The 25222-nt window shown below is 43.1% G+C and overlaps 1 protein-coding gene across 13 annotated transcripts in view; it reads right to left on the reverse strand.

Moving 5' to 3' along the window:
- TTLL5 (tubulin tyrosine ligase like 5) overlaps positions 1-25222 on the reverse strand; it is a 254676-nt gene that overhangs the window by 98696 nt on the left and 130758 nt on the right. For 12 of the 13 annotated variants that reach the window (XR_014148340.1, XR_014148339.1, XR_014148337.1 and 9 more), the window contains one exon: positions 15034-15188. The exons of the other annotated variant lie outside the window; for it this stretch is intronic. Coding sequence is in view for 8 of the 12 variants with exons in the window: in XM_081830183.1 (XP_081686309.1) it covers positions 15034-15188 (155 nt within the window). In the remaining 4 variants the exon portion in view is untranslated. The remainder of the gene's footprint in view (positions 1-15033; positions 15189-25222) is intronic. 13 annotated transcript variants of the gene reach the window in all.

The raw sequence follows: 25222 nt of genomic DNA on the forward strand, positions 1-25222 counted from the left end.
GTACTGCATGGAGCACTGGGTGTTATATGAAAACAATGGATCGTGGATCACTACATCAAAAACTAATGATGTATTGTATGGTGACTAACATAACATAATAAAATTAAAAACTACCAAAAAAAAAAAAAAAAACGGTTTTTGTGCCACAGCAGGCTTTTGACCAACTTAGTGTTAGGGTTCCTTACTGGAGGAAGCCAAAGCTCAGATCCTAACAATGGCAAGCATGTTGAGTTATGGTTCTGGTTAAAGGAGAAAAGTCTTGACCTGATCCATCTACATTTTCGTGCCGCCAAAGACAGGCATTGGCTCAAGAGCCGCCCGGGGGGAAGTCCGGGCTGTGATTACGAACCTAGAGGCATTTCCATTCATTCAGTATACATTAAGTTGGTGGCTACTCCGTGTCAGACACCGCGGTGAGGGACAGGAGTATAAAGATGTTTAAGTCTTCACTTCAAAGGAGGTGGTAGAGGGAAGACATGAAAATGAATTATGACACAGTGTGACTGCCACAGTAAGTAGGCCGCCTCCATGTGAGATGATCGTAGAAAGTGCAGACTAAGGGTTAGCACTGAGCTGGATCCAGAATGACAAAAAGAATTTCTCAGATATAAATGAATAGGGAAGAGAAAGAGAGTGGAAACATTAGGTACAAAGACGCAGCAATGTTAAATCACACACCCACATACACCTTCCCCTGACTTCTTTGGTTGACATTAATTAACAGGGCAGATACTGGGATAAAATCCCCTTAGAATGGCACATCGAGCACTTGAACTTTGCCTCCTCATCCTCAACCATCCCCTACTTGTGACATGACACTGCACTTCAGGAGTGCTCTTCCCCGCTTCTCAGCCCTTCTCACCTAGCAAAACACAACAATCTATCCTCTGCAAGCCTACTCTGGTTTTCTTGATAGAACTTATGCCCCAAGGCCCCAAAATGCCCTTTGTTAGGATGTTTTTTGGACTGTGACTGTTCTTCACAGTGACTATTTCCTACCCACTGGACCAACCTTTCAACCAACGGAGTTCATCATTCTGGTCTCTCTCCACCCAGAGCGTGACAACATCACAGTCATGCAGTGTTTGCTGAATGAACAAATGCATGAGTAAATTAACATTCCACCAAAGAAAGGAAACTAGAATAAGCCTTTGGCGGAGTTAGAGGGATCACATGGAAAGTTCATCAGGCAGAAGATTTGAAGCCCTGGGTTCTAGTCCTTACTTTACTACCAGGTAGGGGTGAGAATTTACACAAACCACTTAACTTCAATTTTTAATACCTGCAAAACAGGGTATGGACAGATGACATGGAAATGTTTCCAGTAATTCCCATTTACTAAGCACTTACTCTATGGCAGGCACTTTCTAAAAGTGTTTTTCTCATGTTGCTTAATTTTCATCTGCTCCTCAGAATATCCTTAGGAAGTAGCATTCTGTCTTCATTTAGATGTAATGATAGTAGATTCAAAGAGCTTGCCCTCAGCGACATAGCTAGCAAGTGGCTAAAAAAGGGAGGGATCCGAATTGGTCTGTCTCTAAAATGCATGCTCTCAAATACCAGGTCATCACATTTAAATGTGAGATCTTCAATAATTTAAATAAAGGAATTTGGACCTTCTCAAGCCATGTGACAGCCCTAAAAAAACAGCAGTGCTTGTTTATCCACTTAAGGGGACGGGGACTGGGTGACAGGTGGTGATGCACCAAACTTCAGGGTCTTGAAAGGGGGAGGAGCCTTTCTGGATGCAAAGTCTGAGCCCAGGAAAAGGAAGAAAATGCAGGAAGAGATGCCACGGGAAGGGGGTGCTGGGGGGACAGCCTGGCAGAAAAGCAAGGGCAGGCACAGGCGAACAGAAGGGTCCTGAGTGGGCTGCTGCTGAGGGCGCCGGGCTGGGCGGAGGGAGAATGATGAAGGGCCAGTGCTGCTGCGGGGCAGAGCTTCGGGAGGCGGGTGGCCATCTAGGGAGAGAAGGGTCCGCCAGGGCTGGCAAATCCAACCCAAAGCAGGAAATGGGATGGGTCAACCTTGCTTCGCTAAGAACGGAGGGGGTTGAAGAGAAAACTCAGCCCAGGGCCTGAGGGGAGAAAAATGGGGAGACTAGCAAGAAAAACAATGACCCCGCAGGTCTGAAAGGAAGACCCTGCAGACTTAGAGAGAGGTGGTGACAGAGAGGGCCTAGAATGGCCCATTTCACGCTTTAAACCTGTGCCAAGCTGAGTAATGCGGGACTGAGCTGGTGATTTACCTCAGCTCTGGGGAGATTAGTCTGTGCATCATCAGCAGCATAAACAAACATCACTATTCTACAGTCATAAGTGCTATTAATACCAAAGAGATCTAATTGTGTGCCGACCTTTATAGTTCACAAAGCACGTTCACGTACAGGATGGCACCGAACCCCCACGACAACCCAGGCATCGCCACTCCCCACATGGCAAAGTGAGGCTTAAGTTTTGTCAAATGATTTAGCCCAAGTCAGGAAGTTCCAGGTCGACCTGGGACTGGCATTTAGGTCTTCCTATTCCTGGTCCAGGTTCTGGGATAGGAATAAAATCTAGCCTTTGCCTTTTAAAGACTTACATCTCAGGAGAGAAAGAACAAAGATATATATACATAGCTAGATAGCTAGATAGCTAGATAATTACACAAAGGAGCAGATACTATACTCCAGAAGAGTTTAGTCCAGAGGAAGGGGCAAGGCTGGGGGCAGCTGGAAACAGCTCGAGGCTACTGCAGACTGGACAGGGGGAGGGGATCACTAAGCAGGAAAGCAAGGAAGCAGGGAAAGCTCTGAGTGTGGGCTTCAAGGGGGTACTTTGCCTACCTAGTCCCTCCCCACAGCACAGCAGTTGGCCAGGGCAATCATTTAATAAATACATACTGTTGACATTGTGCTAAACGCCGAAGATCCAAAGGCGTACAAAAGGTAGGTTCAAGACATTTACTCCAAGACCAAAAGTGTCGGGGCTGCTTGCTGGGGCGGGCTGGTGCGGGGCGGGGCGGGGGGGGGTGTTGTCTGTCATCTGTGCTTTTGGAAAAGGGAGCTGTTCTATTCTCAGAGTGATAACCCAATCCATCAGAGGAATGTAGGACCTCCAGTTTTTCAAAACTTACTACTTTCCCAAAATAGAAGAGGACTCTGTTTGCCTCTCCTTTGGCAGGTGGTCAGAAAGGGTCACAGCTGAAAAGGGAAAAGGGAGCATTCAAGTAGCTATTTCACAGCAGAGTCATGTAAAAAGAAAAAGCAAAGGGTTGTGTTTAGCAACTTGCTCCACAGTTTGGTATTCACCCTCCCAACATTCAAGCCCTGTTGTGTATACGATGCACATGTAGTCAAGAGAAAATGTGATACGGGAATAGAGTGAGGGGGCCCGCAAAGTGCTGAAGCAGCATACCTGGCAGCTGCTAAAACAAAACTTCAAAGATCTGGCTTCTTTGAAAAGCCATCAGGCAGGACCCCACCCACTCCCCCCCGCTAGCCACAGCTTCCCTGGGAGCTAGTACACGTAACCGCTTCCGCATGTTTGGCTCTGTTCCCCAGGGCTATAGCAGCTCTATAAGCCAAGTCAGAGCCTGGCCAAGCAGGTGGGGGCGTGGGGGTGGGGTGAGCGTAGGGAAACAAGTCCTCTCCCCAAATATTCAGCCATGGGCATATCTCAGAAAATAAAATGACAATGCTGGGATCTGCTTAAAAAATCCTCCTCCTCTCAGTCAGCCCAGCTCTGATTGGTTAGATACTAGTCATACAGAAGCTCTGGGCTTTCGAGGCTCCCAAGGCATCAGAATATGCCCCTCCCAGCACCACAAATTAGTTCAAGAACAGCATCTGTGGTAAACCTCCAGATCTAAACAAAAGAGGCTTGACATCTACAGAAGGGCCTAAGAGGAAAATCAGGAATATGCCTTTCTTGGAAACTCATTCCTTTTGATTTTTTTAATCCACTGACCAAGCGTGGGTCTTTATCACATCTTCTGGGTCAGCCGTCAGCCGTCTTAGTCCTGTGCTACTTAATAAGGAAGCCATGAGCCTGTGAAAATGGGGCTAATAGGACTGAGCAACTGATTTTTTCATGTTATTTAATTATCATTAATTTAAATTTAAATATCCACACCTGGCTTGTGGCTACTGCATTGGACAGCACTGATCTTATTCACCAAACGTTTACTAAGGACTTTGTACAGGTCACTATAAGGATGTAAAATTGTGTAAGACTTGATGTCTGCCCCACAAAGCTTACAATCTAATATGACAGGTAAGACAAATATACAAAGAACCAGAATATAAGGAGGAGTGGCAAGTGTCATAGCAGAGATAAAGAAATGATACTTGAACATGGAGTAGGGAGGTGGCGGCCCGACATTACGCCTCGGCCATACCAACCACACAGGTAGTCTATCAAATCAAGGACAGTGAAAAGAGAGGAACCACTATAAAGAACACCAAAAAGCTGAACACCACAAAAACATACATTCAGTGAACACTCTAACTCATTAGGCAACCAATGTGAAAAGGCTGGAGGAAAGAGATAACTATCCCATTCTGGGCTGTCCAAGATGGTGGATACCCTTCCACTTGCACAATCTTCTAGGAGTGGCTCTTAAAAGACTCTTGTGGGTTAGGTGGGGTGGGGAGAAGTTTGGGGGTTAAAAAGTTCTCTGTCTTTTCCTTTTCCATATCTGCCTCTACCCCTCAGATAAAAGAGGACCTCTTGCTTGTAGGGCACTTTTGATTTTTGTATAACATGAAAGAACTGAATAGGGTCCAAAGGAGAAGCAATAAAGACCTGATGACATGGGAAGGGCGGGGCGGGAGGGCGTGTTGTGAGCTTTAAGTTCAATGGAGGAACTAGGTAGGGCTTTTTTTTTCCCACTGTTCAGTTCACTAGGATAGGAAGGGCCCCAAATTTCCATTCTCTAGGAATTAAAATCAAGCACTTAGCCCGAGCATCCTCTGAATTACAGTTTTTAGGAACAGGAGTCCAGTGGGTGAGGAGGGAAGACAAATCCTAATGGCATTGCTCAAGGAACAGGGAAGATTGCAGAAATGCCCTACTGAGCCAAATCCTATACAGAAGAGGATGTGAACACGTGCAGATGCAGGCGAGGGGCAGGGTGTCCATCCACTCATTCCTCCACGTCTAAATTCCTTAATAAATATTCATTTAATATTTGTTCTTATTTTTAAGTCCCTACTGCTAACCAAGGCGCTGGGATCCGACAGTAATAAGAAACACTTCTGCTGAAGGAGTGACAGTAAGTACAGAGTAAACTAATAGGGGGAGGGCTATGGAGTGGCATATGCACAGAAGTGCTGAGGGCAAATACACGAGGCTTATTTCTGATCACTGCTGAAACTGAACGTGTAGAGAGAAATAATCCTGGAATAATACTGGAAAGTTTGGGACCAGATGCAGGTGTGCGTTTTGGAAATCAGGCCAAGTTTTTATTTCTTTTTTTTTTCATTTTTTTTTTTTTAAAGATTTTATTTATTTATTTGACAGAGAGAGACACAGCGAGAGAGGGAACACAAGCAGGGGGAGTGGGAGAGGGAGAAGCAGGCTTCCCGCGGAGCAGAGAGCCTGATGCGGGGCTCGATCCCAGGACCTTGGGATCATGACCTGAGCCGAAGGCAGACGCCTAACGACTGAGCCACCCAGGCGCCCTTTTTTTTCATTTTTAAGACTATGTTGCATTAGGTCTTTTTATTTCTTCCTTAAAAATTTTAATTATCAGAGAAATTACCAACAAAGAAAATCTTTAGATTTTAAATAAAACAAGTTAGAAAGCTGTAGACTTGAGAGGTTGAAGCCCAACTGTGCCACATTCATAGGCCATCTCCTCCAATTTATCTTTCTCAATAATAAAACCAGTATTTTGCTGATTTTTCCTCCTACCTAATTTCTCATTTAGCTGTGAACTGGAAGACAGCAGGAAGTATGATTAATGATACTTCCTAAGCTCCCAACACCAACTTCAGGACTTTCTAGTTATACAAACTGAAAAATCTCCTGTACAACAGAGCCAGCTTGTGAATTTCAGTTTCTATCACTCAAAACTCACTGTTTTGACCAATGCACGATATTTCAAACAGAAACACTCTGCTTCAGCCAGACTGGTCCCCATTCCCTGTCGCTTGCAAATGTTTACAACACCTTGCACATTACGGGTCTTCTCCCTCCTCTCCTGTTCTTCACCTGTCCGTAGCCTACACACAGTCAAGGACTGAATTTATACTCTACCTTAAACCCTCCCTCTGCAGAGTCTTCTCTTTCTACCTGTCTTCAGTACCTTTTCTGAACTGTGACTCATCTGAACCTACGTGCCCTCTTTTAATCACTCACTTTGCATTTTACGTGCAAAAAGTAAACACACATTTAGGGCAGTATTTTTTATACCACCCTGCTGAACTGTCACCTCTAACTTAGGAGGGTGAATCACATTACTTTGATCCTTGAATAGTGTTGAGCACAAAGTAAATGTGCAATTACCTCTTAATTTGTTACTATTAGCCTCTTCGCCCACCCACGCCCCATCTGCCCTTCCAGATTCCGCTCATGCCCCTTTCCTCTCCATGGACCTTTTGTCAGCTTCTCCAGTTAGTGGTCAATTTCCCCTCTGAACTCGTACCTACAGGATAACCCTCTTCTTCAACAATTAAGCACATACTGTTTTACAGTACTTGCATTGATAGGGACTATTAATTTTCCTCCTTGAGAACAGAGACCCTAACACCTCCTTCACAGCGCAGCCCAGTGTCTTGTGTTTAGAAGATATAACATTGTTTTAACAACTACCAGATGATGCCATTTCCCATCTGGGATGTTACTTAATGCCAGTTTTACCTTTCCTTTTTTTCAAATATTTCAATATACTAATTATTTGGTGAAAAAGGTAACAGAACTCTTCTTTTGGGGGCTAGTATTCCAAATGCATTGGGTTCATGTAGCTAAGCAAGATATTTGAGAACACTAATAATACAGACAGTCTTTTATCTACTCAATTTTCCTTGGTGCAAAGTTCCAGAAGAACATAATTTGATTTCCTCTAGCCTTTAAGTACATCCCACTTATTAACCCCCTTTATGGTTTCCTTACCTGCTATGCCAGAAAGGCTGCTTTTCTCATCTAAATCCTTCTAGATTATAGTCACATTACTGAGATTCACCCATATTTCATTTTCATCACGGAAAGATAGTAAAACTTATTTTTAAGAACCAGGCCAAACATGGTATTGATTATTAGCTTTGAAGCCAAATTAATACAAGTCTTAGCCTGATAATTCATGAAAGCCCAAAATATCTCCTTACTGTGTCTGAAGCAGAAGAATGGTCCAATTAAGACAAGAGTTCTACTGTTACTTATTACGAACCCCAGGGGCATGCCATATGATGTGACATTTTGAATTCCTAGGCTCTCATACACTGCTTCTCTCCCACCTCCAGCTTTCCTTGCATCTCCCAAAGAACACTTGGCTCCATATTTAAATGCCCTTTTAAGTTTAGCTTCTCTTCGGTTATCTTTCTTCAGGAGCATTTTCATGGTTTGTAATCAAAATTTTAATTTATGGATACTAACTTCACAATAAAAATAGATCGTGTAAACCTCAGTGTTGTGTTATGATTAGGTATACCTGTTTTCCCTACTATGTATCGAGTCTAAGCATTACATGAAGTGGTGTAGGAATATCATGTCCTCAGCCAGTCTAATTTTACATTTCTTTCTTTTCTGGAAAGGGAACTGAGAATTATCAAGAACCTATACCCAAGCCAGAACCTATGCCAAAACTGCTTCTCAAAGTGGCTGCAAGGGAAGAGAGGATCTTTACTCCTTTTCAGATACTATCAGTCTATTGTTTTCTTTTATTAAAACATAGGTAGAGGGAGTTTTTCCCTTTTAGCCTCTTAAATCCTAGGACTTAAAAAAAAAAAAAAAAAGCAGGGGGCCTGGGTGGCTCAGTCGGTTAAGCACCTGCCTTCAGCTCAGGTCATGATCCCGGGATCCTGGGATGAAGCCCCGTGTTGGGCTCCCCTGTGCTGTCTCTCTCTCTCTCAAATAAATAAATAAAATCTTAAAAAAAAAAAAAAAAAAGCAATGATTTCTTAGTTGTACTTAATTGGTAACATGCTGAAAGTCTTAACAAAAATAAGAGTGGGAGGGGCACTTGGGTGGCTCAGTCAGTTAAGCATCTGACTCATGATTTCGGCTCAGGTCATGGTCTCGGGGTTGTGAGACTGAGCCCCAAGTTGGGCATGGGGCCTGCTTGGGATTCTCTCTCTCCCTCTCCCTCTGCCAAATAAAATAAAATAAAAAGGAAGAAGAGTGGGAGGGAGGACGGAGGGAGGACAGGGTCTTCAGCTACAGGTTCAGGAAAGCTGACTGGTCTTCCTTCTAGAAATTCATGGAGTCAACAGTAAGCTTTAAAACTGGATCATCAATGTCTCTCTACAGGAGTCAGAAAGAAAGATAGAGTGTTTCTTCACCACTCTGATTCTTTCCAAGCTCTTTCAAAACTGGTAAACGGAGTTAACTTGCAAAGAAGAAGAGAGGAAAAACCATGTGAGAATTAAACTGAATTATGAATTAAGTAACTCTGATATAATTTCTTAATTCTAGAAAAGGAGTCTCATTCAGCTTAACATGTAGACTTTTGTCATTCAGGCCTCTTAGAGCCAAAATAATCACCAACTGTGAATAGATATAAAATTATAAAGTCAACAGTGAAATAAGATAGGGTCTTGGGCGCCTGGGTGGCTCAGTTGGTTAAGTGACTGCCTTCAGCTCAGGTCATGATCCTGGCGTCCTGGGATCGAGTCCCACATCAGACTCCCAGGGAGCCTGCTTATGCCTCTCCCTCAGCCTGCTGCTCCCCCTGCTTGTGCTCTCTGTCAAATAAGTAAATAAAATTAAAAAAAAAAAAAAAAGATTTAAAAAATAAGATAGGGTCTTGCCTCTAACAATGACTGTGTGCTTGCACGTGGGTGTGCACAAGTGTACACGTGTGCCTGTTTTAATCCTAAGGAAAGGTAAGGTGGTTTCTCTTTGGTACTTTGGGGGGTAGGGAGGAGGCATACTGAACTGAAAAAACACTACACTGGCACACCACAAAGCCACCTGCATTTTGGCTTGCAGATAAGAAAAGATCTACTTCTTTCCCTACTGATACTAGGCCCAAACATTCCCACACATATTTTGCCCAGGCTCTGCTATGATGTCCAGCCAGCGATCTTTGACACATTTCCTAGGTTTACCCACATTCCTTCAATAGGCAGAAGCCCAATCATTCTGGCCTTGGCACAAACACCTATGGCCCTCAGCTCTCTCGGGGAAGGAGGAATTGTAGAATCTGTCACAGAGCTTGAACTGACACAGAGCATAACCTTTGAGAGGTTATGTGTCTGGTGGAGTGAGAAAAGCAGCAGAGGAACTTTAGATAGAAGTACAGGCCTTTATCACTCATGTGCTGAAGAAACATTTTCCCTCAAGGGGAAGGAATGGTGAGAGCTAAGACTCAGGAGGAGGAAGGTCAAGTTAACTTGATTTTATGGGAAAGAAGGAAGGAGAATAAGAAGTGAAATAAGAAGTTCTACAGAACTCTGAACATGAAAGAATTTCCTTTTTTTTTTAGGCCCCCCCAAAAGTGGTTTCTTTTTGTGATTGTGCTCTTTGGCTAGAGAGTGTTGTTTATATAACAGTATAAAGTACAAAATTATAAGCTCCAAACTCCTCCAGAGAAAAGCTCTCCCAAAGCTCGACCCCCAGGATAGATGGAAAATATGAGTGTTTACTGGCTAGAACATCGAGCTGCAGTGGAAATTTCAACATTCAAAAGAAGATAGCAGAGAGGAAGGGCCTGGTGAGTAGAAAGAAGTCACCCTTCAACAAAGGGGTCAGAGAAAAAGGAAGAATCTCCTGTTGGCTTCACTCTGATGCTTTCCCTTCCTCAGCTGGAAAGGCCACAGCTCTGTGATCCAGCCCAAGGAGCACACCACCCACAGGTAATGGCTAGTTCCCTCTGTACTAGATACTAACCCAAGTGGGTAGCAACACCATATCCCAAACAAGTCCAATTTCAACTTTTTTTCTTCCAGGGAAGAAAATGAAATGTTATCGACAACCTACACCAAAACCAGGCACTAAACTGGCTCCTTTCACATACACTACTCAATTAAATCTTATAACAACTTAATGAGGTAATATTATTTGCATATCTAAGCAGATGGGAAAATTGTGGCCCAGAGAAGCAATATAATTTGCCCGAGGTCACATACTTAAGTAAGGCACATCCAGGTCCGTTCAACTCAACAGTTCACTATTACATCGTGCCATCTTCCTCATAGGGGTCAACGGCCCCCTTTCCTATAAAGTTAACACACTCTTAAAGAAACAGAAGCATTTCAAGGACTAGGCTGAGGATAATCCCCCTAGAGAGTGGCAGAGGATAGGAGCAAAACTTTGCCATTTTAGTCATTAAATATAATTTTTGTGGAACTAAGGGGCTCTCTTTTAAGCCCTTACAATACTCCTTTTTAATGTAGTAAAAAACACCTAAGTTTAAATGTACCATCTAACCATTTCTGTGTGTACAGTTCAGTACATTCACACTGTTGTGCAACAGAGCTCTAGAACTTTTTCATCTTGCAAAACTGAAACTCTGTAGCTATTAAATGTTAATTCCCTCTTCCCTCTCCCTGCAGCCCCTGGCAACCACTTTTCTACTTTCTGTTTCTATGATCTGGACGACATTAGACACTTTGTATGAATGGAATGATACAGTATTTGTCCTTTTGTGACCAGCTTATTTCACTTATCATAATGTCCTTGAGGTTCACCTATGTTGTAGCAGGTGACAGGATTAAATCCTTACACACTCTTCTTGATATCTTTTCTTCTAATTGCCTGTGCCGTCAAATTGAAATCTTTGCTATATGCCCCTCGACACTACTCTGTAACTGTTTCATGTGTATATACCTCCTTTTCTCTGCTAGATCGTCACCTCTGAGTGATCAAAAACTAGGTCTTCCAAATCTTTTAGGCCATACCCAGCACCCAGGACTATGCTGAGAACATGACAGATAGACCACGGACCATAAGCTCTGTGAGATCAGGCACAGTCCTGTCTTATTCATCATGACTCCCCAGTGCCTAACCAAATGCCTGACACATGGAAAATGAATAGGATGCATTTTTGTTTTTCTAAAACAACAAACTGAGGATTAAAAATGAAAAGATGGGAAGTCAGAGACCTGACTGTCCAGCAACATTTGTAAGAAATAATCTAAAGGAAGGGAGAAAAGTATTAGCTAAATTAGAATCAAAATCTCTGAAAAACTTGTTCCTATAAATTATGTAAAGTAGGGTATCAAACTCATCATAATTTAGTTCTGGAGAGTGAGAGGGCAGAGAGAGAGAGTGATGTGAAATATACTCCAACTTCTAAGATTTGGCGCTTCACTGTACCCCATTCCCGCATGCTGTTCTCTAGAGTGGGGGCCAGCCAGGCCGAGCACCCCAAGCCCATGATGTCTTGCCCTGTCGCAAAAAGGAGTAACAAACTCACGGCTTTGCTTTCAAGCTCCCCCACCCTTAATATCGAGGAACAGACAAATCCCCAGGTTGCATGTGTGAAAAAGCCAGAGATGGATAAAAATAATTCAATGACAAATGCTGGAAAAACATACAAAGGGGCAGAAGCCAGACATTCGTGGGATTCCCTGACAGCTCGATCCACAAGGAAGGGTTGGACTGGAAAAAAACAGGGCCTCAGGTTCCTGCCAAGCTGTCTGAGGCCCTGTCCTTCCCAAATCCTTCCAAGCAGCAGCCAAGACTTTACAGTAACCCTTCCAGGTCTCACAAAGAAAGATGCACTGTGAGCCCGCTGAGTGCTCCTCACCTAGAAAATACCCCTCCCTGACGTGGTCCAACTCCATGCAAGGCTGGCCGTACTGGGGAGATGCCTCTGCTTATGGCTTCCAGCCCCTAACAACACCCCATGGGCCCAGAAAATGTATAGTTAAAAGGCAGCCTGAAAAATCCTACCCATCTCATTGGCTGAAGAAAAGCTTAGATACCCAGGTATCTGCATCTAGAAAGCAAAATTGATCCCTTTAAGAAAAAAGAGGTCACGAACACTTGGTACCTGCATCCTGGAGGCCCTATTGTCTAATTCCAAATCGGCCTCACTTAGAGGTACACCTCAGGCTTCTCAACATGTGACTGATTTTGGCCCTGACTACTTTCTCTTCTGGAGAATGGCCTGCAATTAATCTCACTTATTACCTCTGAAAAGTAACAGAGGAATGGCTGGCCAAGTCCAGCTCCAGAGCGTCTAGGGAACGGCAAGCTACAGGGCCAGGCCTCAGACTGTCTGGGCAAGTCGTGGGCTCTCTGCCTTCCTCTCCCACAACAAAGCTTGAACAGGGACTCCAGACAGACCAGAGGAACCAAGGGATTTGAGGAGCTGGGCTGAGCTCACACTGACCCAATGGGAGACAACAGCCCTGAGGCTGCGTTTGGGGGCGGGGGGGGGGTTTCAAAACAGCTGGGAAAGAACAAGGTTGTCTGGTGAAAACTTGTGTGATCCATAAAATTGAGAACAATAGCAACACTACAGGGAAATGAAAAATAACACTATTTGCAGAGTTCTCGTGAGTCACCAGTTTTCATTCCTGTGGCTACCAAGTCACTGAATCCTCCAATATGCAGATGAAAAGCACAGCCAGCGAAGGATTCTCTTTATGTCTTGTTACTGTTTACAGGACAGCCCCTGGTTTAGGGAATTATCAGAGCTTATCAGCACTGGAATCCACTGTTGCTATTGTAGATGAACTAGTAAGAGTACCTCTTATTTACTTAGCACCCACTTCCAGGGAGATCAAAGTGCCTTAAGGGCAATCTAAAAGCTCTCAAAACAGGCTGGTTTAACCGTAAGTATGCTTATCCAATAAAAAGATTAAATGAATGGTTTAGGGTCACTTAGTGTCAAAACCAGTCATAAAACTCAGATCCCTAAGCTATTAATCCCATATTCATTGAACTTAGTCACCCTTACTACTAAGAGAGGGGCAACAAGAGACTATCCACAAAACAGTGACTTACCAGGTAAAAATGGAAATTGGGGTATGGTACTGGGTAGAATGCCTGCTGGAGGTCTGGCTGTGGCCCAGGTCACAGCCAGCTCTGGAAGGACCCCGGAGAATTCACTTAGCACTGCTTTGGGGTGGACACCTCTGGGAATTCCACAAGCTGAGCTTCCAGGCTGTTCTGGCAACCAGAGGTTACCCGGGCTCAGACGAAGGTTTTCGGGGCTACCCTAGACTGAAATGGGACCTTACAACTGGCCCTTCGGCTTGAAGAGCAGGTGACGAGAGGGCTGCTTTGGGTACAATTAACCCAAAAGGGGAAAGGCCCAGGGACTGCAGGGGCCACTTTCTGGTGCTAAGGGCTCTGAAGTCAGTGGTGTAATGTGCTATTTTCCTGCTGCTCATAAGCACAGTCTGGCTAGGAGAAGGCCATTCATGGTGCTGGACTCTAGGTCTGGGCTCTGCCCTGGATGGATCCCCACACCTTTCTGGGTTTCTGCACTGCCAAACAGGTGCTACCAAAAGAAGTCTCTAAACCCAGTCATGATGCGGAGTTTTGACATTTTGTTTATAGTATGGAAAATGGCTACAGCCTTGTCATATAGGCAGATAATATCCCCAAGATTGCAGGGAACATGTTTTCCATAGAAACAAGGCTCTGATTGTAAAATGAAAATGGAATATTTGGAAATATTTTATATGGAAAATAAAGCTCTATGGTATAAACAGAATTCTTTTTTAAGACTTATGTTTTAGGAATGTGGTTATTCTGTAGACTGTAAATCACCAAACGACAACCTTCTGCGAAGAGAACTTCGTGGGAGGATGTCCCGTCTGAAACAGTCCTGCCTCTCAGTCTTCAACTCTTTGTAACTTTCAGTTAAGATGATTCTTTTCACCCTTGACCACGATTACTGGTATGAAAGACACTGTACTCAAGCATGATGTAATGTGCTTATGTTTATGTTGCTTCCTGGGCAGAGTCTCTGCTTCCCAAATTAGTTCCTTCAGTAATAATTCTAACACCAACAGATACTTCAACAGCAAACAGGTATTTCCTTCATGCCCAGGTCTTTGGCCGCCCCTTGCAACCACGAGGCAAGACAGCACGCTAAGAGGTGGCCTGCTGGCAGAGGCTGACAGAGCTGGCGCGGGGGTGGGGACTTGGAGGGACATCTGTGGAAGAGCTTCTTTATTCGGAAGGAACAGAATACTTCATCGTAACAGTCACAGTCCTCTCTAGCTCACTTCACTCAGGGACAGATGCAATTAAACCCATTTTGAATAGCCACTAATGCAAGATGTACTGGGAATCCATTTCTTACGTTTTTTTTTTAAATAGGGGACTTAAAATATGGATCAAGACTAGAATTCAATACAGTGGCTTCTTTTCTAATTCAGAAGTTGCTTACTTTGTGGCCAGAATCTATTTGGATTTTATCCTCTGCCACTTTGCTCAACTACATAAAGGACATTTCCTTCCCACTTCCCAAATGAGCATTGTCTAGGGAGACTGTTTTGAGTTTAATTACATAACCTAGATGAAAATATAAAAAACAAATATGTCCTTCAAAAAAAAAGAGTCCAAAGTTACTGAAATGCAAATCTAGTACAAGGTATAAACAAGAATGAGGAGACAAGGAGAAAATGTCAAAAGTCAAAACAAGAAAATGTAGACTACAGGCAAGGATTGAACACAGGACAAATTCTTCCTCTTTCACTCCGAAGTGAGCTTACTGAACTGTATAAGAAATTTCCTTTGCCTTTGATTTGCCCGCAAACTGTCTTATGAGTAAAACGAGGCCCTCTATTCAAGTGCCAGAGTACTAGGACAGACGGAAAGGTACCTGTCTCCCAGGCATCAGTGCAGGGAGTTCAAGGTGGGAAAGACTCTCTTCAGACCCAGGCTGTCTTTGTGACCCAAAACGATGACTCCACAACCCTTCACATACCTGCTTCCAGGAGGGGTGGAGTGGCTCTCAGGAGCTTGGGGGTCTGACTGTATTGACCATGTCGGGCCACTAGGACTGATGACAGGCCGAAGGGTGGGGGGGGTTGAAGCACTGCTTCTGTTTATGACGCCACTTGCCAAATTCAGGTTTGTTACCTAGAAATGAAGTGAGGGGAAATAACCTGATTTTACAGCGTTTTCAGAAAGTATCATTAAAAATAGATGGAGAAAATGAAGTCAAGTTCAGGAGATGCCGATTCATCTGAGCTAAAACAGTGGCTGTGACCAAGGCACCTATTAAAGGCTGGCTTCTGTGCACACCAAAGAGGAGAAGTGAGGGTGGCTGGTGTCAACAGAAGTCACCACATATGTATTCTGCCCCTACTGTGTGCAAAGTGCTGGACTGTGCCAGGTGCCATGAAATACAAAGATGAGTAACAAAGACAGCAAGGGTTTACTGCGTATTTACTCTGTGCCAGGCAAGGGTCTGAAACACTAGGCAAACTACTTAGCCTCTATGGCCCTGTTTCCTCATCTGCAACTTCTAAATGCGCAATACATTTTAGTTATACATAAGAAGAATGATTCTTATGACATATAAAGAACTCATTGATTTAGAAAAAAGATGCACAGGCAAAAGAAAAATGGGCACTGACCCTAATAAACAATTTACAAAAAAGGAATATAATTAGTCAACTAAATATTTAAAACTAGTCATTTCCACTGGCAATCAAAGAAATGTAAATTACAAGGTAACATTTTTTGTATACATGGATATACAATACTAAAAAATATACTACCTAATAATGGCAAGGTGTGATATTAGATATGTACTTATACTATTTATGTGACTATAAATTGGTAGAATCTTTCCAGAATTTGGCAATATATTATTAAAGGTATCAAAGTATTTGTACTACCATCTAACTTCTAGCAACTGTGCTAAAAACTAATTGCCCATGATTAACGATGGTGACTATTATAACTGCAGTTACTATTTAGCAGAACTTACAGTGTCTGAAGCTCTGTGTAAATGAGTACATTATATACATCCTGTTTTAAACTGTCATAATTCTGTTGGTAGGTACCATTATAATCCCCATTTACAAAGAAGGAAACTGAGGCCTAGGAACAAATGGCCAAACTAGAATCTGGACCATGGTCTTTGGAACTCCAAAGCCCATCTTCTTACTCATAACACTACACTGTGAACAGATTTTGAAAACAAGCATTGATTTTAATATTGGAAAATGGGAAGATCAAAATGGCTAGCAGTGTTGTTAAGTAAACTTTGCTCTGTCCATATGAGGGAGTATTATGTGTCCATTACAATTTTTCGAAGAATTCTTAATGATATAGAGCCATGCTGATATCTCAAGTTAAAGAAAAAAAAAATCACACTCTGAAACTACAGAAAGCAGATCCAAGTTTCCTTCAACACACGTACACACAGATATATAGTTGTGAAGGGCATGGATTACTTTTATAATCCAAAAGAGAAAATGTAAGTTATCATGAGAAATACAGATGTGACGTGAGTTAAAACCTGTGAGATGAGAATGAAGTCAGAAAAGAAAGGATGTTTGGAAAAACATTTCAAAATCAGTTGCACAGGGAGAGGATGCTGAAAAGAGGGAGGGCACAGGGCCGAATGGAGGGTGTTGGGTGTGAGACGCCAGAGCCAGGTGGCATAGGAGATGGACAATCCAGGAAAAGTATTCTCCTAGAAAAATGTCCTAAGAACCTAGTAATTTTGACATTTATAAATAGAAGAATTCTGCAGCGTTGTCGTGTTTTCTTCATCCGAAAATTCTTTTTTTTTTAAAGTTTATTTTATTTATTTATTTATTTATTTATTTATTTATTTGCGAGATTGAGAGAGCAAGCATGAGCGAGGTGGGGCGAGATGGGGGGAGGGGAAGAGAGAGAAGCAGGCCCCCCCGCTGAGCAGGAAGCCTGAGGCAGGGCTCGATCCCAGGACCACAGGATCATGACCTGAGCTGAAGGCAGACGCTTAACTGACTAAGCCACCCAGGTGCCCCTCATCTGAACATTCTGAAAGAAACATAAATCATTTTTGGCAACTGCACAGCGCCTCATCCCTAATTAGAGAACTCGGTATGTGAAAACAACCCAGGACTAGGTCTTCACACCAAAGGACTCAAATATATTTCTGGGGAAGAAAGCGTTTTCCATAGGTCAGGAATGATTCCTGGTGCTTGTGGAGGCTGGGATCCAGGACACTCGGGCTGTGCCCTCCAGTGTGGGCCTGTCTTTAGAAGAAGCCTCAGAAGCTAACCTTGGCTTATCATTTCTGACCCCCTTCTGCTGCTATCAGGGGAAGAAGACACATAGGGACTAGAGAAAGGGTGGGGAGGGAAGATACCGGAGCAGGTTATGGTAGTATTCTCTGGTCCCTGGAGTCTTTGAAGAGCCTTGCCTTCTTCCTGCACCTCGGGGGCAACAGAGGTCAGGTTGTCAGACAGTCAAACTGCTCCCTGTAGGACTGAATGCACTCCTGCCCCACAATGAGCCTTCTTCCTTCTTGCCCTGCTCCCTGGCCGTAAACATCAGGCCTTTCAAATTAGACATGAGCTTGCAGCTTATAAAAACACTACAGAGTAAGAAAGGTCTTTATGATAACTAACAGCTTCTCCAATTACTGCCTCCGTCAGTGTGCCAAAACCCTAATAAAAGAGGCTTATTAATAATTTATAGTGGAACAGCAATAAAATAAACAAAACGTACACACTTTACCATGTTTAGTATAAACTGTATGGTTTAGAGATTAGTGAATGGGAAGGAGAAGAAATATCAGATTTGTTGAATCTTCTCTCTTTTGGCAAGGCCACCCCTAATTTAAACATCATCATTTTCATCATAATAGCTAAGTTACTGAATGTTCACCGTGTGCCATGTATCAGATGTCCTTGCATTGTCTTGATGTGTATTATCTCATGTAATCCTGAGAAAGCCCTCTGAAGCAGGTTCTACTGTTACCCCCATTTTACAAAAGATGAAACTAAAATTAGATAACTCTAAGGGTAAGCAATTGCACAAAAATCACAATTGCACTAAAAATACCCACTAAGTGCAGGGCCAAGATGAGAACAGGGACCGTTCTCCTCCAAGTGCATGTGGTGTACTTTTCCCAAATGACATGGTTTAATATTTGAGGTCTTGCAGTACTAATGTCAAGCACTTATAAGTGAGGTTTTATATCTCACTCCTTACCCATTACTCATGGAAGCAGATACCGTTATACATGGAAGCAGATACTGTTATACTCCCTTTCAGAGATGGAGAAACTAAGGCTCAGAAAGTTTATAGTAATTAATTTGCTCAAGGTTACATAACAGTTGCAGAATTGGTACTCTTGTTTTAAAATCCATTTTCTAGGGACGCCTGGGTGGCTCAGTTGGTTAAGTGTCTGCCTTCTGCTCAGGTCATGATCCCAGGGTCCTGGGATTGAGCCCCGCATCGGGCTCCCTGCTCAGTGGGAAGCCTGCTTCTCCTTCTACCTGCTTCTCCCCCTGCTTGTGCTTTCTCTCTCTCTTTCCCTGACAAATATATAAAATCTTTAAAAAGAAAGAAAATCTATTTTCTAGTTTTAAAACTAGTAGGAAACAGCCCCAGTTACCCTTAATTATCCTTAATTATTAGAGATTTTTGAAAATATAATTAGATACTCAAATTCTGACAACAGTGATTATACAGGAATTGATTATACCAAACTACACCAGCTTTTCCTTTTTTGCCTTAAATTTTATTCCCCATTTGTTAACAATATGCGTGTTGTTAATATCCTTCACCAGAGCATATTAAAGAAGTGGAAAAAAAAACCAAAACCCATCCTCAATCAGTTCTGATTCTTAGCAGGTATAGTAAAAGGTGGCATGAACATGAAACTAATTTTAGATTCCTGGTGGGTTTCTTTTTTTTTTAAGATTTTATTTATTTACTTGACAGAGAGCTAGAGATAGCACAAGCAGGGGGAGTGGCAGGCAGAGGGAGAGGGAGAAGCAGACTCCCTGCTGAGCAGGGAGCCCAATGCGGGGCTCGATCCCAGGACTCTGGGATCATGACCTGAGCCGAAGGCAGACGCTTAACCGACTGAGCCACCCAGGCGCCCTGGTGGGTTGTTTTTACATGTAACATCAATTCCTTATTTCATGGATAAACCAAAAAATGGTGGCTATTGTGATTTCCTTCTACACAAAAGCAAAGCATCATTGTTAATTTATTTTGAAAATAGCAAAAGGGACCACTACTTAAATGAGAGATTATATAAAGAATAACAAAACTTTTAAAGCTTCTCATCTTTCTTTCCAAAGGATTCCTGCTAAAAATATAACCTCTCTCTTTAAATAATAACAACTGACCCTCTATTTTAAATATTCTATTCTTACTTCTGTGGTTTTATCTAGAAGACCCTCAGGACCTATGCCACAACTACCCCCACCCACCCAGCTCAGCCTTCCTAGGACATACATTGCTAGTAAATAATCAAACAATTCAGGGCTCACTTAGATACGACCTCAGAATCTTCTTTACACAGTCCTCCAGACAGCCAATGCCAATCAATCAGAAGTGACAAAGGAGATGAACCTATTTGCAACCCCTGTTCTAAAACAGGACAATCCAATAGGATGTATTGTGATGATGAAAACGTTCTAGAGTCTGTATCACCTAATACAGCAGCGAGAGCCACATGGCTGTGAAGGCTCTGAAGCCTCCACCAGATCTGGCTGAATCTTATGTGTACAGACTTCTGCCTTGCTAGAGTTTGGCCCAAGCAAATCATTTCTAGATTAAATGACTTAAGAAAGCCTCTGGTTCTTCCTTTCAGTTTCCCAGTTTTTCCCAGGATGGGCAGGAGTCGTCACTGAACACAAATGGACCCAAGCATCAACTGGGGCCCTAGAAGCACCTTGCGTTGACTAGGAAAGATCTAAGGGCAGGGTAAATCTCCCAGCATTGGGCCAGGCCTTAAACTACACAAGCCAGTTAGGCTTCACATCTGGAGGTTCCTCCTGAACAGGACAGAAGGATGATGAATACGGCTGTCACCAGGTTGCATCTGCTTCTCTGTCCATCCATATTTCTCCAGGTAAACAAAGTTTCATTAGATGAAGAGAAAGTAGAAAATGGCATATATATATATGATTTTCATTATGATGAACATTTCATGCTAAGGAATTTTAAAGAAGGATAGAATTATGGCACATAAAGACATAGCACCAGTAACAAAAGAGATAGCTCATCATTTTTTGTTAGGAAAAATGGGCCAGGTGGCTTCTCTGGGTCAATAACCAGAGTCTATGCTACTAAATCTAGGCTGCTCCCTCTGCTTGTGCTTTTTCTCTCTCTCTCTTTCCCTGACAAATATAAAATCTTTAAAAAGAAAGAAAATCCATTTTCTAGTTTTAAAACTAGTAGGAAACAGTCCCAGTTATCCTTAATTATTAGAGATTTTGGAAAATATTAATTAGATTTTACTATTTCTCAATGTTGTCCGGATGTTCAAATGTTGACATGGGTAATCATTCAATTTGCCAAGGATGCAAACGTGGATAAAATGGTTTAGAACAAGGTTCAGAAAATTCCGAGTCTACTTGTGATGCTGCCTTGAGAAACAGTGGTCGTTAAAAAATAACCAAGGCATTTAAGCCTAAAAACAATCAGCTTGTTTATATTCTTCCACTCCTACCTTTCTCTAGCTGGTCAGCTAAGTGAATGATTGCCTGTGGGAAAACCTCGTCACAGGATCCCACTGCTGCCTAAGCCTTAGGCAGATGCTTCACCCCTTGCTGTCCTCCTCCTCCTCCTCTGCTCCCACTCTCCTGGAGCAGCTTATCAAGAGGTTCCACTCCCGTTCCCTTCTTCATGTCCATTGCCACAGTGACCTCGGTGCACTTTTTCTTTTAATACCAAAACGCTGTTTATTTTAGAGCCAGCCTTCCGAACAAGGCAGGTGAGCAAATATCTGAATGTGTGGGGTAAGGACACATTGCACACATTCCATCTAGACAGGTGTTTAAATTATAGCGGGAATAAATACAGGTGATGGATTGAAAAGGGGGTAGGAGAAACACAGAGAGGGAGGCCAATTTCCGGCAGCTGGCCCGCCCAAGTGTTACTGCTTGTTACTGCCGCTTGCTAAAAGGAGTGCTGCTGCCAGGGCTATAATTAAAATATGATGGCATTGCCCTGATGGCTTCCCAGAATATACCCACCACCCACCCAGATACATAACCTTTTGGTATCCAAAGAGGATCCAGGGCCAGGCCTAACTAGATCACTGTAGCTGTAGTTGGCATGCTCTAGAAATGCTGCACACCTGAATGCTCAAAAGAAGTCCAAACCTCAGAGATAATCCAATAAATATCCACTGCATTGCCCATCATAAGCAAGGCCTCGGGTAAAATCCTAAGGGTACAGGGAGGGGGATGGGGGGAACGGGGTAAATGGGTGATGGGCATTAAGGAGGGCATGGGATGTCATGAGCACTGGGGGTTAGGGTTAGTTTAAGACTGATGAATCACTGAACTCTACCTCTGAAACTAATAATACACTATAATGTTAATTAACTGAATTAAAATAAATTTAAAAACCCTAAGGGGATACACAGATTAAAATGTGGCCCCTGCCCTCAAGCCATGAAGGAACTGGTAATCCTAGTAAGTGAGAAAAGACACCTAACAGATAGCAATATTTAAGGCCTCTAGAAAGTGATAACTGCCCTAAGAAAAAAGCGAAGGAAATTCCAAGAAGAACCCCGAGCTGGGCCTAAAAGGACAGGTAGGAGGATTGCTGTGAGGGGAGCGGGGTGGTGGTGGTTCCTAGAGCAAAAAAGCGTAAGTAAAAATGCAGAGACAGATAAGCAGGAAGAATGTCTGAAAAACAGGAAGCAGTCTAATTTGGCTAAAGCTCAAAACAATAAAAGATAGGAAAAGAAAGAAAAATGGCTCGGGGAGATCCTTGAATGCCAGACTAAAGATTCTGCTCTTGACCTAAGACATAACAGTAAGCTTGCTCAAGGGTTCCGATAAGAGTAGTGCTATGTCACAATTGTGGTGTAGGTAGAGAAATCTAGTGCTGTTTTTGTGGGCTGGGGTGAAAGGGGCTATTAAGGAAGATTAAAACCTGTGGAAAGCCTCGGCAGTCAGGCGACAGGTACCAAGTCTGGGATGCAGGATACGCCATTGCTGGGCTCCTCTCACTTCCCTCCTAAGGCGCAGGAAGAGTGCTGGGCTTTGGAGCTGGAGACCTGCTTTGTAATCTGACAATAAAAGCTCTTGAGTTTATGTGTTCATTGTTCATGGTCTCTTCTTGGATCAGCCCTCTTTTGGATATATCTTCCCATGCAACTGGTAAGGCAAGATGGTGCTGCCTGGCATTTTTTTTTTTTTTTTTAGATTTTATTTATTTATTTAACAGAGAGAGAGAGAGCGAGAGCAGGAACACAAGCAGAGGAGTGGGAGAGGGAGAAGCAGGCTTCCCGCGGAGCAGGGAGCCCGATGCAGGGCTCGATCCCAGGACCCTGGGATCATGACCTGAGCCGAAGGCAGATGCTTAACAACTGAGCCACCCAGGCGCCCCGCTGCCTGGCATTTTAAGAAGGGAAGGTCAGAGAGTGGACCTTAGTGCAAATAAATCTTTTCTTAGATTTATCTTTCCATGCCTCTCCTCAAAAGAATGGTCTGGGGGCGCCTGGGTGGCTCAGTCGTTAAGCGTCTACCTTCAGCTCAGGTCATGATCCCAGGGTCCTGGGATCGAGCCCCGCATCGGGCTCCCTGCTCCACAGGAAGCCTGCTTCTCCCTCTCCCACTCTCCCTGCTTGTGTTCCCTCTCTGGCTGTGTCTCTCTCTGTCAAATAAATAAACAAAATCTTTAAAAAAAAAAAAGAATGGTCTGAGGATCAAGATTAGGGGGTGGGCCTGGGGGGGAGGTCTGACTAGATGGCTTTGGTCTAGGCCTCAGGCCTAAGGCCTGGTGGGCAAAAGAAGACATTGGATCATACACTTTAGCCCAAGTCAACAGCTAGGAATTCCACTCAGGAGTCTGGAATCAAAAACAGTAATAAGAGGAGGCTTTAGCCTGAAGGATCCTCTCTGGGGGCATCTTCTCCTGAACCTCAAGGTAGTGACACCGTTCTCCCTAAATCAGCATTTAATGATCATGTGTGCAGTAATTTCCACCTCCATCGCGGAACCACAAAATCAAACAAACTGGTATTTAAGGATGGTGAAGTTTTAGTAGATAATTGAAAAGACGACACAGGTTAATGAAAAAAATAAGATGCCGGCATCCAGTGTGAGCCCTCAAGTCCTCTACCAGATCAATCATAAACTGGCATCTGCCTCTGCGTATGCATGTGTTATCAGTTCCTTAAGGACAAGACACTCTCCACATACAGCAGACCACGAATTTTCCATTTCTACAAATGTAGCCCTCTGCGGACTGGGTCTTGTGGGTTTTCACATGGCCTTTACTTTTCTTAACATGGTACCAAGGTTTATCATTGCTGCTTGGGAAAATACAACCAGCAAATAACTATGCCAGGAGGCAGGGATTACCCCCAACATGGAAACGGAAAGATCAGAAGCTTAATTTGGTGTTTTATCATTGGCTCTAAGAAGGTCCTTCAAACAACTTCAGCACAGCAGGATCCTGAAATCCTGTTGCTACCACCTTGCACTTTACTTCCCAATGTCAAATTTATTTTTTATAAACAATCTCCCTTAGCTGTAAAGAGCCTTGTCATTAAACTGCTTCAAGAGTGTAGCGGTAGCGGGGCACCTGGGTGGCTCGGCCGGTTGGTTAAGTGTCTGCCTTCGGCTCAGGTCATGATCTCGGGGTCCTGGGATTGAGCTCTCCACTCAGCGGTGAGTCTACTTCTCCCTCTGCCTCTGCCTCTCCCCCCACCCCACCCCGGCCTTCTCCTTCCCTCTCTCTCTAAATAAATAAAATCTTTAAAAAAAGCATAGCGGTAGAGCTGAAAGAGCTTCATGCCATGATTTGTATTGTATTATAGCTGCAGGTTTATTTGCCTATCTTGACTCACAAATTACTGTATCTCATTCATTGTTGTATCCTCAGAGTTTAGCCCAGCAGGCACAAAAGCATTTATATACTGAATGAAGTAAGTCTCATCTCACTCACTCTCTCTCTCTCTCTCTCTCTCTCTCACACACACACACACACACACACACACACACAGCCTCTAGCTAGCAGCTAGTTTCACCAGTGAGTGGAAAAGTGATTAATGTCACTGGCAGGCCAGAAAGGAAATTAAAGGTTCCAAATTACCTCTTTTTGCAAATAAGGGAGGGACTGCTTTGGAATAATGGGAAATAAAATAATCAGTGATTAGAGAGAGGTAAGTGTTGATCTTGCTAGTGCCCTGCATAATTTTAGAGATGAGTTCTGCCTGGTCTTGAATCCTTGGGCAAGGTTCTCAAATACGAAAAATAAGAGCTTTGCATTCAGATTTCGCTCCTTGTCTGCACAATGTCTATACTGTATATTTCTTCTTGGCACTGAAACTGAAAAAGGCTGACACTCCATTCGAAATTGGGTTGCATACGTCCTCTAGTATTTCTCCAGTGATGAAAATCGTCTAGTAAGTATGGATCTGGCACTTTTGGTTTCCCTTTTATCTTGAGTGAAACAGATCTTGAATCTCAGTTTCACTAGGCTGTTTGCAAATGTCATATATCTTACTTATCAAAATGGAGATTGGGAATTCAACATGAAAGACCAAATAATAGTGCTCCCAATGCAGCTTACAATCTCGGCACAGCTCAAGTGAGGTCAAGAGATGGAGCTTCAAAAGATTATTTCATTAATCCAACAAATATTTATCAGCTATTCTGTGGCATTCTTTTCAGCACTGAACATAGAACCATGAAAAAAACCCGCAAAACAAAAATCCTTGCTTCCACTGAGAAGACACCCTAGTTGGGGGATATCACTGAAATATATACAGAATGTGTGAAACAAAAGTGATCACAGTTTGGAGTGATCACTTTTGGCCAAATTATCGATATTATTGGCCATTTGCTACCTTAAAGTTTTCAGAGGTTCTTAACTTGGAGACCATGGGTCCAAAGGGCATCAAGAGGGAGCCTAACTGGGGGGTGTCTATGACCCCTTTGAAATTAATGCAAATTTCTAAGTCTGAATGC

This window comes from Leptonychotes weddellii, chromosome 9 (assembly GCF_054177405.1).
Source record: "Leptonychotes weddellii isolate Sample4059 chromosome 9, ASM5417740v2, whole genome shotgun sequence".
Lineage (NCBI taxonomy): Eukaryota > Metazoa > Chordata > Mammalia > Carnivora > Phocidae > Leptonychotes > Leptonychotes weddellii.